The sequence below is a fragment of the Psammomys obesus genome, unplaced genomic scaffold, assembly GCF_907164565.1.
Source record: "Psammomys obesus unplaced genomic scaffold, mPsaObe1.curated_primary_1811, whole genome shotgun sequence".
NCBI classification, from domain to species: Eukaryota; Metazoa; Chordata; class Mammalia; order Rodentia; family Muridae; genus Psammomys; species Psammomys obesus.
Window position 1 is genome coordinate 224,576 of NW_026594240.1, and position 11,984 is coordinate 236,559.

General features: G+C 49.9%; 1 protein-coding gene across 1 annotated transcript in view; it reads right to left on the reverse strand.

Moving 5' to 3' along the window:
* Nucleotides 1-11,680: 11,680 nt before the first annotated feature.
* The window catches only part of Krt78 (keratin 78), a 6,290-nt gene continuing 5,986 nt past the window's right edge, over nt 11,681-11,984 (reverse strand). Inside the window, exon 10 of the mRNA XM_055618288.1 lies at nt 11,681-11,922. Within this exon, the coding sequence (XP_055474263.1) occupies nt 11,681-11,922 (242 nt within the window). The remainder of the gene's footprint in view (nt 11,923-11,984) is intronic.

Here is an 11,984-nt window from a genome sequence, read left to right on the forward strand (position 1 = left end):
GACTGTCGCAAGAGAGGGAGCCACAGAGAGCAGGAGGGAGCAAGCTCAGTGAGCCGCTGCCCCAGCCACGGCCTTTTTATCCTTTCCCAACTGGGCTGGCCCTGGGTTCCACACTCCTGCTGTGATTACCACAGGTGAGAGGGAGGGGCCCAGTGGCCCTGGGAAGAACCCCTCTCCCCCAGGATGTGGGAGGGCCTCGCCCAGCCATCCCCCACCCCTCCCCACCCCCACCCCTCCCCACCCCCACCCCACCCCACCCGTGAGCGCTCCTCACTTGGAACAGGATGACAGGGCTCCCACAGCACCCTCACCACCAGTGTCCCCTCCTACCCAGCCCTGACGGCCTGCTCTCAATGGGGCTCTGTTTTGTGGGGTTTGTCCCAGAGCCCTGTGGTAAGCCAAGGCCCCAGGGCCCAGGGCTGTGCAGGTGGCGAGGGGAAGGTGCATTGGGCAATGGGTTGTGTAGAGAGTGCCCAGGCCTGCTCCAGTCCCACCCTCCCAGCCCACGGCCTCCTGCTTCTTGGCAGGTCCAGCGTGGGGGGCACAGGTGACGGCGTGAGGGTGGGGCAGCCGCTCTTCTGTCTACACTGGCAGGTGTCGGCTGGGTAGAAACCCTGTGTGGGGCACAGAGGGTCCAAAGACTAAAGGAGGGTCCCTGCCCAGCCACGGGTCCGGCCGGGTACGTCATGTGGGTTGGAAGGCCTCAGCTCAAACCAGGCCTGGTGGTATACACCTGTAATCCCAGCACTGCAGAGAAGGCAGGAGGATTAGAAGTTCAAGGCCAGCCTGGGTTCTATGAGGCCCTGTCTCAAAGCAAAAAGAAAAAAGGAAAAAAGAAAGAAAGAGGGAAGAAAGAAAGAGGAAAGAAAGAAAGAAAGAAAGGAAAGAAAGAAAGAAAGAAAGAAAGAAAGAAAGAAAGAAAGAAAGAAAGAAAGAAAGAAAGAAAGAAAGAAGGAAGGAAGGAAGAGACGTGTCGAATCCCAGCAGGCAGGGTGTTGGGGCTTAGGAGCTATCTCCCTGGAGCTGGAGGGGGGGGACCCCCGACCACCACTAAGCCCTTCCTTGATGAGCATTCCCAGCAGGGCCCAGCCATTTGGGGATAACTAAAGATGCACACACTTCCAAGAAGCCTCTTGCGGCTCATGCTGGACTCCCATCATCCTCCTCTCTCCCTCTGCACCGGGAGACCACATGCTCAGTTCAGGAGAACAGGGACAACCCTTGTCACTTTGCGTCGGCCCTGCCTTCCCAGTCAGGCTTCTAGAACCAAGCACAGCCTGAACGCCATAGGAGAGACTTCAGATGCGGGCTCCCTCACAGCGGAAGAGGGCCTTGAGACTAGTCTGCCTCACCTCCTCACCATTCAGCAAGAGGAGGGTGGAGAAAGAACAGAGACGGGCTGCTGGCAAGGATAGGCTTGCATCCCAACAGAGATGCACAGGAGCTCACTGAGGTTGGTGGTGGCCTCTGGGCTACAAAGGGAGCTGCTGGGTCTTTCCCCGGGGCCGTGGAGAAGTTCAAGTGACCCCCACTTACTTGAAGCATTGACCCTAGCTCCCACCAGGCGTGAAGAGCCTCAGAACTAGCCCCTTCACACCTGAGAAAGATGGCCTTCCGTGCCTGGAATTAGGACACCAGGCATCCGAGAGCCAGCCGGAAGGCAAATTCTCACTGAACCATGTGCCTTTGGGCCACTCTCGACCTCCCTGAGCCCGGTCTCTTCTGCTCTAAGCGTGGCCCACCACGGAAGTTCTTTGGGAAAGCTATGGCCTTAGACTGAGCCATCATCTCCAACCTTCGTCTCCTTTCCCCAGGCTGAGGGCGCTTTCTCAGGCTCCCTTATCTCCGCCTGGCAGCGTGGGAGTGGAGATAGCTGTGAGTGGGGCCGAGCCCCAGGCTGCTGTTGTGGTCCTGTGTCTAGCAGGAAGATGATGTCAGTCATCGCCATGAGTCACTCTCGGCTGGGCGGTGGGAGTGGGATTCCAGCTGTAAACACAAACATACGCCAGCCCAAAGGCCAGCACTCAGGCATGCCGCTCACTCGTTTATGCTAGTGAAAAGCCTGCGAGGCCCACACGGCCTTCCTTTCCCAGCCAGCCAGATCACTACCGGCCTAGGCAGAGTACTGTATACTTGATTTGCCTCTGAGCTACTCTAGGCTTGTAGCTCTGTTTCTGCTTTCAGACATCAAACTCAAACTTTCTTTGGATTCTTTTTTCAGGGTGCTTGCGCGCACATGCACACACACACACACACACACACACACACTGATTTTATGTAGCCCGAGCTAGACTTACACTCAAGTTCTGAAATGACGAGCATGTGCCACCACACCTGGTCTTTTCAGTCTTTTAAGAAGAAACTAGTGGAGTGTATATTAATAGTATGAACAGACAGAAGTAAAGAATAAAAATCCTTTAGAATACATTCGTATTACATAATATGAGCACCCAGGCCTCCAGAGGGCCCCTGCTGATTCCAGGATCCCACAGCAGCTCTGGCAACAGAAGAGCAGTAGAGAGGCCACTTAATGACTACGGTATATTAATTAACTGGCTGGTAAGCCTCCTACCAGGGTTTGGTCCGTTGGCAGTGAGTGCTTAAGCTTGAGCCAGACCTGTGGCCTCCCACAGATATCACGGAGGAAGTGCAGGGAGGGAGCTACAGAGCCAGGAAGAGCTGCAGCCTGCTGCTTCCTCCCGGCCAGCTGCCCAGGGGGAGACTCCCACCTGCCAGAGGCCTCCTGAGCCAGCAGAGACGAGAGCATCGGGGCGCTGCCAGCAAAAGCATGGGTTGGAACAGCTGGCAACGGTGACTTGCATTGCTGCCGCCAAGCAGCTTGCGTGCTGGCAACATGGAAGGCACGGGGAGGACCCTCTCAAGAGAAGCAGAATTTCCCCATCTAGTGGGAACCAGTATTATCATCAGCACAAGGGCTGATGTGTGCCCCAGTGCCTCCCGGGCACCCACGCGCAGGGTTGGCCCGTCTTTCCCCTTCTCTGGTTGTGCCCCCTTGTCTCCATTCTACCTCGGGGCAGCTCCCGCCCTCCTCACGCTGGGCACTGCGCTCTGGTTCCATTCTTCCAACACGGTTGGCCAAAGAGGAGATCAGAAGAGAGACAAATGGGCGCTCGGCTAGCTCCCGCCATCCGACAGCACACCCCACTGCTCCAGAAGCCGCTCCCACAGGACAGCTGCTGCCTGCTCCTCCTCGGCCTGACGCAGGCCGACACTCCAAGTCTCCTCCATCCCAGACAAACTGAACAGCTAGCTCACTCGGTCCAGGGCGGCTGCTTCCCAGCTTCTTCCGTGGCTAGTTCCCAGCTCCTGGTCCCCGCTGCTCCTCAGAAAGCAACACTTCCCATAATGTCAGCGCAGCTCTCACGGGCCTCACTTCCAGAGGAGAGGATCAGGGTTGTGGAAGGAGGTGATGGCTGAGCACACTTCACTGTGTGGGCTGGGCCGGGCATGTGCTCCAGGACACGGCCATTAAGAGGTTCCTCATCTGGGGCCCGGGAGATGGCTCAGTAGAAAGAAGCACTTTACTGCGTAAACCTGGAGATCAAAGTTCCATCCCCATCTCCCACACCTGGGAAGGAGAAAAATCGATGCCTAAAAGTTGTCACGTGACCAACACACACACCAAAGCTCATGAGTGTGAACTATCCATACACACATTAATAATAATAAGAAAGTAAAATTTGGAAAAAATTTTCATTTGGTTGCTGTAGTGTTCATGTCTGTAATGACAGTATTGGAAGGCTAAGGTAGGATGGTCATGAGTTTGAGAACAAACTGATTTGCATAGTTCCAAGCTAGCCTTCAGAGAGAGACCCTGTAGGCTCCGATTTAATTATTTGATTAAAGAATCTGTGAAGTCTCCCATTGAAAACACAACGGAAGCCCGGGAGCAAAGGAGATCCCAAGCCAGGTTCTGTGCTGTCTATGCTTTTCATTGGACATTTGAGAACCCACTCCCCAGAAAAATATCCCCAGCTGATCTAGACTGTGGGTCCCTCCCCAAGACCACCACCAAAGCACCTGTAAGAAGCTGAGTCCTTCCATGGGAAATAAAACTGTCTTCGCCTGGGGAGGGTGGAATGAGAACATTGGTGTCTTTGAAAACCCAGCTATGTTATGTGGATAGGTTTTTGTTTTACCCCTGGGTGTGTGAGGCAGGGCTGCTTCAGATGGCACACAGCAGCTGACCGTGATTTCTGTTGTGCCCCAGGAGGGTATGAATTTGCCAGTGGAGGAAAGTTTATGTTTGAAATCCTGGAGACTTTTATAAATGCTGGAGCCCCAAGGCTGGAATTGCTCTGAAGAGCTGGTTGCTGCTCTCCCTGCTGCTATGGTTTGTTGCGGTTTGTCAGGTTGTCATGCACAAAGAGACGAGTAGAAGAAATTGGGTATCCTGCTGGAGAAGGTCAAATTTGCCCAGGGCACTCATCAGTCCTAATCAGCAAGAAGTGGCGTAAAAAGATCTACCCCCCATTTTCCCTCTAAGTTCCTTCATTGCCTACCGAGTGTTGGGGGGTTGGAAGGGATTAGGGTGGTGTAGGAAGGTAGATATAAGAACCCAATGAAGTAGCCAAAAGCTCTGTTACGAGTGGTGGCCAACATGGAGTTAGTCAGAAGGAGAAACTTTGTTTCTGTCCCAGAAAGAAGCAGCAGGCACAGATGTTAAGGAAGGCACCAGTGGAGCTGGTTAGAGCAGCCTCCAGCAAGACTGTGTTTGCATGTTCCTGTGTATACCCACTGCTCATAGGCGAGACGCAGGCACTGAGCACGGTGTGAGCGAGAAAATGTCCAAGCTCCCACCCTCCTCCAAGTCTCCGGTACTTCCAAACAGTCCTCTGAGGCACACATCTGAATGACAAGGGCATGCGCACAGAGGAAAACCAGAAGAGGATGCAGCAGAGAGAGGCTTGGCACTCCAGGCCAAGGAGAGACCTCCAGGCCAAGGAGAGACCTCCAGGCCAAGGAGAGACCTCCAAAGCAACCACACGTGCTGACCAGCCCTGAGAGAAAACAACACTTCTGTTGTGAAAGCCATTTGGGAGCCAGGGTGATGGCGCACACCTGTGTAATGCTAGCTCTCAGAAGGTGGAAACAGGGTTCATGGGAGTTCAAGGCCATCCCCAGCTGTGTAACCCTTCTGAGGCCGCCTGACCAATAGGTAAAGTAAATAAATAAACAAACATTTTATCTAGTGGATGGAGAGAGGCCTCAATGGTTTTAATTTATATATTTTTTATTGATTACAGTCTATTCACTCTGTATCCCAGCTGTAGCCCTCCCTCCTCCCCTCCCAATCTCACCCTCCCTCTCTCTTCTCCTATGCCCCTCCCGAGAGGCCTCAGTTTTTAAGAAAGTTTAGGTCTCGGAGAGGGCCCGGGTTTGTTTCCCAGCCCCCATTTCAGGTGGCTCACAACTGCCTGTGACTCTAACCCCAGGAAGTCCAATGACCTCTGGCCTTGGTGCTTACCTGCACACAGGGTACACACAAGTAACAAATGAATGTTAAAGAAGAAAACAACACTAGACGTGGCTTGGTCGCAAATGCCTTTAATCCCAGCACTGGGTAAAGCAGAGGCAGGTGGATCTCTGTAAATTCAAGGCCAGCCTGTTCTACATGAGTGAGTTCCAGATCAGCCAGGGCTACATCGTTGAAACCTTGTTACAAAAACACATTCAGCTGGACTCCCGAATGGCCACTTCAGAAGGTTTATACACAGTTTATAAGAATTGGTAAGTTATCTCAAATAAAACAAAGTATCTAATGGGTAAAATATGTGGAACCAGAAGTACAAACATAGAAGCTGAAACCTTATGTGGCTGACACACCCATAAATTTGTGGGGAAGGGATCTTTTACAACAGTGGGGCACTCAATATTCCTGCAGTCCCAGAGACAGCCAGTGATGAACTTAGGGGTGAAATGGTAGATGCTCCTGGGGAAGATATTGGTATGTGCCATCAAGAACAATCACAAGCTGCGCCCATTGTCCATGCACAGGACATCTGAGTTTATAGCTTTAGGGGATGGCACTGCTAAAAGACCGCCCTCCCCCTGAAATGGTTTACTGACAAACCTGTGTGGGCAGAGCAGTGGCCCATAACTAAGAAAAAAATTGCAGGCACCTGAGCAGCTGATTCCACCAGCCCGTGGAATCCCCATGTTTGCCAACTTTCTAAAAAAATCAAGAAAATGGAGGATGATAACAGATTTAAGAGCGATGAACAGAGTAATTCAAGCATGAGTCCATTACAGCTTGGGATTCCTTTACCTTCCTTATTACCTAAGTCATGGCCTATGATAGCAATTGATTTAAAAGATTACTTTTTCACAATCCCTTTGCATGAGCATGACAGGGAAAGCTTTGCTTTCTCGGTACCTACTTTGACAACAGTGCTCAGTAAAGAGATACCATTAAAAAGTACTTCCACGGAGACTGTTAAATAGTCCAATTTTATTCAATATTTTGTGCAACAACCACTAGAAGTAATTCATAGGCAATTTCCTCAATCCATTATTTATCGTTTCATAGACAATATTTTGTTGGCTGACTCTGACACAGATATTTTATAGAAATTGTTTAAGGAAACACAAAGAATTCTGCCATGCTGGGAGTTACAGATTGCTCCAAAAAAATACAGAGAGGAGACTCTATTACTTATCTGGGTTATAAAATAAGTCAACAATGTGGCTACAAAAGGGGCAGGTCAGTAAAGGTCGACTGCAAGCTCTTAGTGTTTTCAAAAGTTAATGGGAGGCATTACTTGGCCATGGTCTGCAATTGAATTAATTAAGTAATTACAAGTAGATTCAGACCTAAACAGTCTCAGGTGGCTAACAGCTGGAACAGAGAGTGTTAACTCTGGTAGAATGCAAGATGCATGTGTGGATCGAACTGATCCTAAACGTGACTGAATATTGGTTATTTTGCCTTCAGCTCATTCTCCCACTGGGCTCATTATGCAAAGGGAAGATAGTATTATAGAATGGATTTCTTAGCACATAAAGTAAAAAATTAAAGACTTACATTAAAAAGGTTTCTGAATTACTCATAAAAGGTAGAATAAAGACAATGCAGCCACCCCTGATGAGACCTAATTGGCTAGGATCAGAAGGAAGGAAAAGAAGTCCTCTCCTATCAGTAGACTTGGGGAGGGGCATGCGTGCAGAGGGGGGAGGAAGGGAGGGATTGGGACAGGAGGAGGGAGGGAACCACAGAAGGGATACAAAATGAATAAAGTTTAATTAATAAAGAAAAAAAGAGTTTAAAAAAAGGTAGAATAATATGTCGATTGTGAGGAACAGACCCAGCCAAAACTGTTGTGCTTCTTTCTAATGCTGAGATTGTGTCGTTATGGGTAGTAACTACATAGGAGAAATTAGTAATAAATATCCTAAAAGCAAGCATCTGCAGTTTATTAAAAGAACTAATTGGATTCTCCCATGTATCCTAAAGGTAACGCCAACTCCTGAAGCACCCGCAGTCTATACTGATGCAAATAAGTTTAGAAAGGCAGGCGATGAGTCAGACAGCATCAGATTTTCCTGAATCTCTCAGTGTGCAGAAAGAGTTGTTTTGTGTATGGAAGCTGCTGAATTTACCCCTGATAACTCAGAATTAACCCTGTTGCTTATACACCATGAAATCAGACATAGGTTGTTCATTTACTCAGGATCATACTGTAAGACCTGGGGTCTCACAGCTCAGGAGTTTAGGATGGCACCCTTCCCAGAAACTCTCACAGACCACGTAACTCATTGCAAAAGCAAGAGGTTTAATTTAACCATTGCGCAATGGGGTCACCCCTGCAAGTCAGCAAAGAGTGGCCCTGGGAGACAAAGGCTTTAGGTTTTTAAAAGAAAAATTGTGGGAAATTTGAAGTTGCAGTTTTGGCAATTTAGGATTGGATGAGGAAGCTATAAAGTAAGATAATTGGTTAGTCTTAGGTGCTCGAGCTTGGCCAGTCCTGCCAAGTGTGGATGCAGCTGCAATTGAAGGTGGGGTGGTTAGCTCATCCTTGAAGATTTGGCTGGAGGTCAGGAGCTACTCGGAAGAAGGATTGAGGCCATCTGGGTTCGTTGCTAAGAAACACTATCTTGAAGACAAGGGTCTGGTTGTTGTTTTTGCTGAGTAAAGGTCATTGCTTGCTCGCTTTTTTTTTATGTCTGTCCTCACAGATAGGGTCACATTCCTCCATTCTCTGGAAAGGTACTAAGAGGCTTTAGCTTAACCTGGACCTAAAACTCAAAACTCAGCTTTAGAAGACATACAGGTTACAAAGTTAGCCTAGCCCTTTCAATACAGGTTTGTCCACTGACAAGAAAATGATGAAATTGACCAATTATTAAGAGAAAGTGTGTTAGAAGCCTCAAATTTTCATGAAAAACACCAAACCAAGGAAATTATTATTTTTTTAAATGTCCGGTTTGTTCTCTGTGTAATCAAACTCCATTTCCTGCAGGAAGTAACTCCAGGGATGACAGAAGAAATAAAATCTGGCAGGTGGATATGTTTTGTTTTGCAGAATTTGGAAAACTAAAGTGTGTACACCATACCATTGATACATAATCAAGGTTTCAAAAAGCAACTGCTTTAGGCTCTGAAAAAGTCAGTTCTGTAATTACATATTTATTGGAAATAATGGCAATTATGGGGATACCTGCACAAATTAAGACTGATTATGCCCCCACATATGTCTCCAGTAAGATGAACAATTCTTTGCCTGTTATAATATAAACCACATCATGGGTATAGCACCAACCCTACAGAACAACAGTAGAAAGATCTAGCCGCAGTCTAAAAGAAATACTTATAAGGCAAAAAGAGAAAGTAAAGGCCACCAGGGACAGACTAATAATGCTTTATTAACCTTAAACTCTCTGAATGGTAATGAAAAAGGAACAACAGCACCCAAGAGACACTGGGTTATGGGGAAAACTGTGGGATTAAGTCATCCTATATACCATAAGGATGTGTTTACATCAGAATGGAAATCTGCAATAGTTTTGCATCAGGGATGGATCTGCTTGTGTTTCTACAGGGAATGAAAAGCTGTGGATGCCATCAGAACTTATAAAGATTAGAATTAAGCAGGGAAGAGCTCCTGAAAACCTCGACCACTGATCTGAAAAGTGTTTAGTTTGAAATGTCTGTTTCAATTATTGGCTTAAAACAGAAAGAAGGAAACGTAGTGAGAATTTTTGTCACGTTATGTGAACATGTTTTTGTTTTATCCTCAGGCGTGGAATGTGGGGCTGCTTCAGGTTATGCACAGCAGCTGACTAGGATTGTCTCGTGCTCTAAGAGGGGCATGAATTTTGCCAGATGCAGATGGTTTAAGTTTGGAATTCTGGAGACTTGTAGGTGCCAGAACCCTGAGATGGGCCAGAGGCTCTGCAAAGAGTCGGCTGCTGCTCCCTCTGCTGCTGCAGTTTGTCAAGTTGCTGTGCGCAGAGACAAGTGGAAGAAATTGTATATCCTGTCGGCGAAGATCAAATCTGCCCCAAGGAACTTGACGCCCCTAATGAGCAGAAAGTAGTCTAAGGAGATCTACACCCCCTTTCACCTCTAAGTTTCTTTATCACCTACCTAGTATTGGGGGGTTGGAAGGAATCAGGGTGGAGGAGGTTGGAAGGAATTGGGATAGGAAGGGTAGTAGATATAAAAATTGAACAAAGTAGCCAAAAAGCCTGGTTACAGAAGGGGGCGCAATTCACAGGACTCAGTTGGACTGCGCTATGTGGGGTTGTACTGTGTAGTGAGAGGTGGTGGTGGCGGCGGCAGCTGCTGCTGCTGTGTTTATCTCTTTTGAGATGGGGTCTCTCTGCAGCTCAGGCTGTCTGGAACTCACGTATGTAGCCTAGGCTGACCTTGAACTTAGGGCACGCCACCTTCCTTGGCCTCCTATATCTGGGATTACAGACCCAGCTACCACTCTGTGTTGTTAGTCATCTTAGGGATGGGAACACTGAAGGATGGAAACAATACACCACTGAGTCAGAATCACATTGCTGGGAATGTTAGCACTTGTACTGAAGTGCTCTCCCATTCTCCTGCGCACGGGTGGGAACAGCTTCTTCCCAGGTGAGTGAGGAGGACTCCCTGATGCCGTCTCCCTGGCACAGCAGCAGAACTTCAAGACCTCTCTCAGCCCAGGCCACAGAGCTGGTGGCATGGCCAGGCTGCCTCTCTCCAGGCCCCAGGACAGGAAAGGGAGTGAGGAAGAAACATCAGCGAGACCCAGGAAGCATGCAGAGTGAGTGGAGTCAATCCTCTCAGAACCCCCCAGCCCCAGCCCTGACTCTCGCATGCCTGGCTTCCCTCAGACCTTCCTGAAAGAGAAGAAAAACATTCCTAGTAGTCAGGTCCAGGGATCACCTGGGGCTGGGGACATGGTTTCAGGTCCCCATTAGATCTGTCTTTTGTGTTCAAGGAGAAAAAACAGCCAAGAAGTTCTGGCCTAGGGTCTCCCTGACCAGAACCAATTGTATCACCAGGGACAACAGGGCAACCAGAATGTACAGGGCACAGGAAGAGTACTGCAGTCCATATTCTAGGAGAAAACCATGATGCTGACTTGAAAGGAGGAGCAGGGAGCCGCGTAAGGTTGGGACCAGAGCAAGTTGAAGCAGACAGTCTAGGGGAGGGCGGGGGGCAAGCTGTGAAGACAAGTGATGGAAGCTGTGAGAGCCTCCAGAATGCCAGTAGGGACATGGGAGGTGGAGCAGTGTGTTCGAGGGGGCACATCAGGGACCTAGCGGCAAGCTGGGAGCAGTGTTGAATTGCTGGTAAGCACGGCAGAGAAGCTGCACTTGCCATGAGCAACCCTGGCCTCTGCCCTCAGAATCCGCTTCAAGGCTACTGCTGAGCATCTGAGCTGGGCTGGGCACCTGCTGAGGTGTCCCTAGCCAGGAGCGAGGCCAGGTGGAACCAGGCTTGCTGCCCTGGGCAGCACTGAACCACGGACTGGAAAGGGCACCAGAACAAAAAGCATCCTGCCACAAAGCCGCCCTCCCAACACAGGGGCTCTGAACAAGCGAGGAGGTCCTCGGCTGGAAGGAGCCCCAGGCTCACATTGGGAGGGATGTGCTGGAAGGGGCAGAAGTAGACAGAGCAGGAGAGGGGCCCAGCGCTCGCCGGAGGACCCCCAGTGCTGGTTCACAGCACCAAAGGTGGCTCAGCTCCGAACACGGTTTGTCAAGAGGGGAAGGAGATGACAGTGTCTGGGTGCTGTAACACTTCACAGGACAGCTGAAGAAACAGAGGCAGGAAGAGGGGAGGGGAAAGGGCCAGGCAGCCCTCCTGGCTTCCAGTCTCCAGCTTCCAAGTAGCGGCCTTTAGACACTCTCCGCACTGAAGGAAATTGAATGAGGGGTAGAGTCTCCCTAAAGCCTAACCAAAAGATCTTCCAGGCCAGCCTGAAGACCATGGACACCGGAGTGAAACGAGCTGCCGGCCAGAGGACAGAGCCTAAGCACCACGCGGGACACACAGACACACACACAATGAGGTGAAAATGAGTAGCTGAGCACTTGGAATAGCAGGCAGGCCAGGCTTTATTGACTTTCTCCAGGGCCCAGCTTTGGGCTGTGGACATGGGGCATGGGGGAGGGGAGGGGAGCAGGGCTGCTGGGCTGACGAGGGATGTGACTGCCTGAACACTCAACAGATGACAGATGTCTTCCGACTTGACTCCACTGTCTTCTTCAAGATGGTACGGCAGCTGGAGCCAGAACCAGAACTGAAGCCAGAGCCAGAACTGAGGCCACAGCCAGACACTGAGCAGAAACTCATGCTGGGGCTGTACCCAGATCCCTGGGGGATGTCAAAGCCGCCAGTTACGATGCTAGAGCAGCCTCCAGACCCAAAGCTGCCTCCCCAGCCCCTGAGCCCACAAGTGCCCCCTTCGCCATCACCAACTCCTCCAGGCTTGACCACTTGGCCTGCACAATCTCTTCCAGGCATG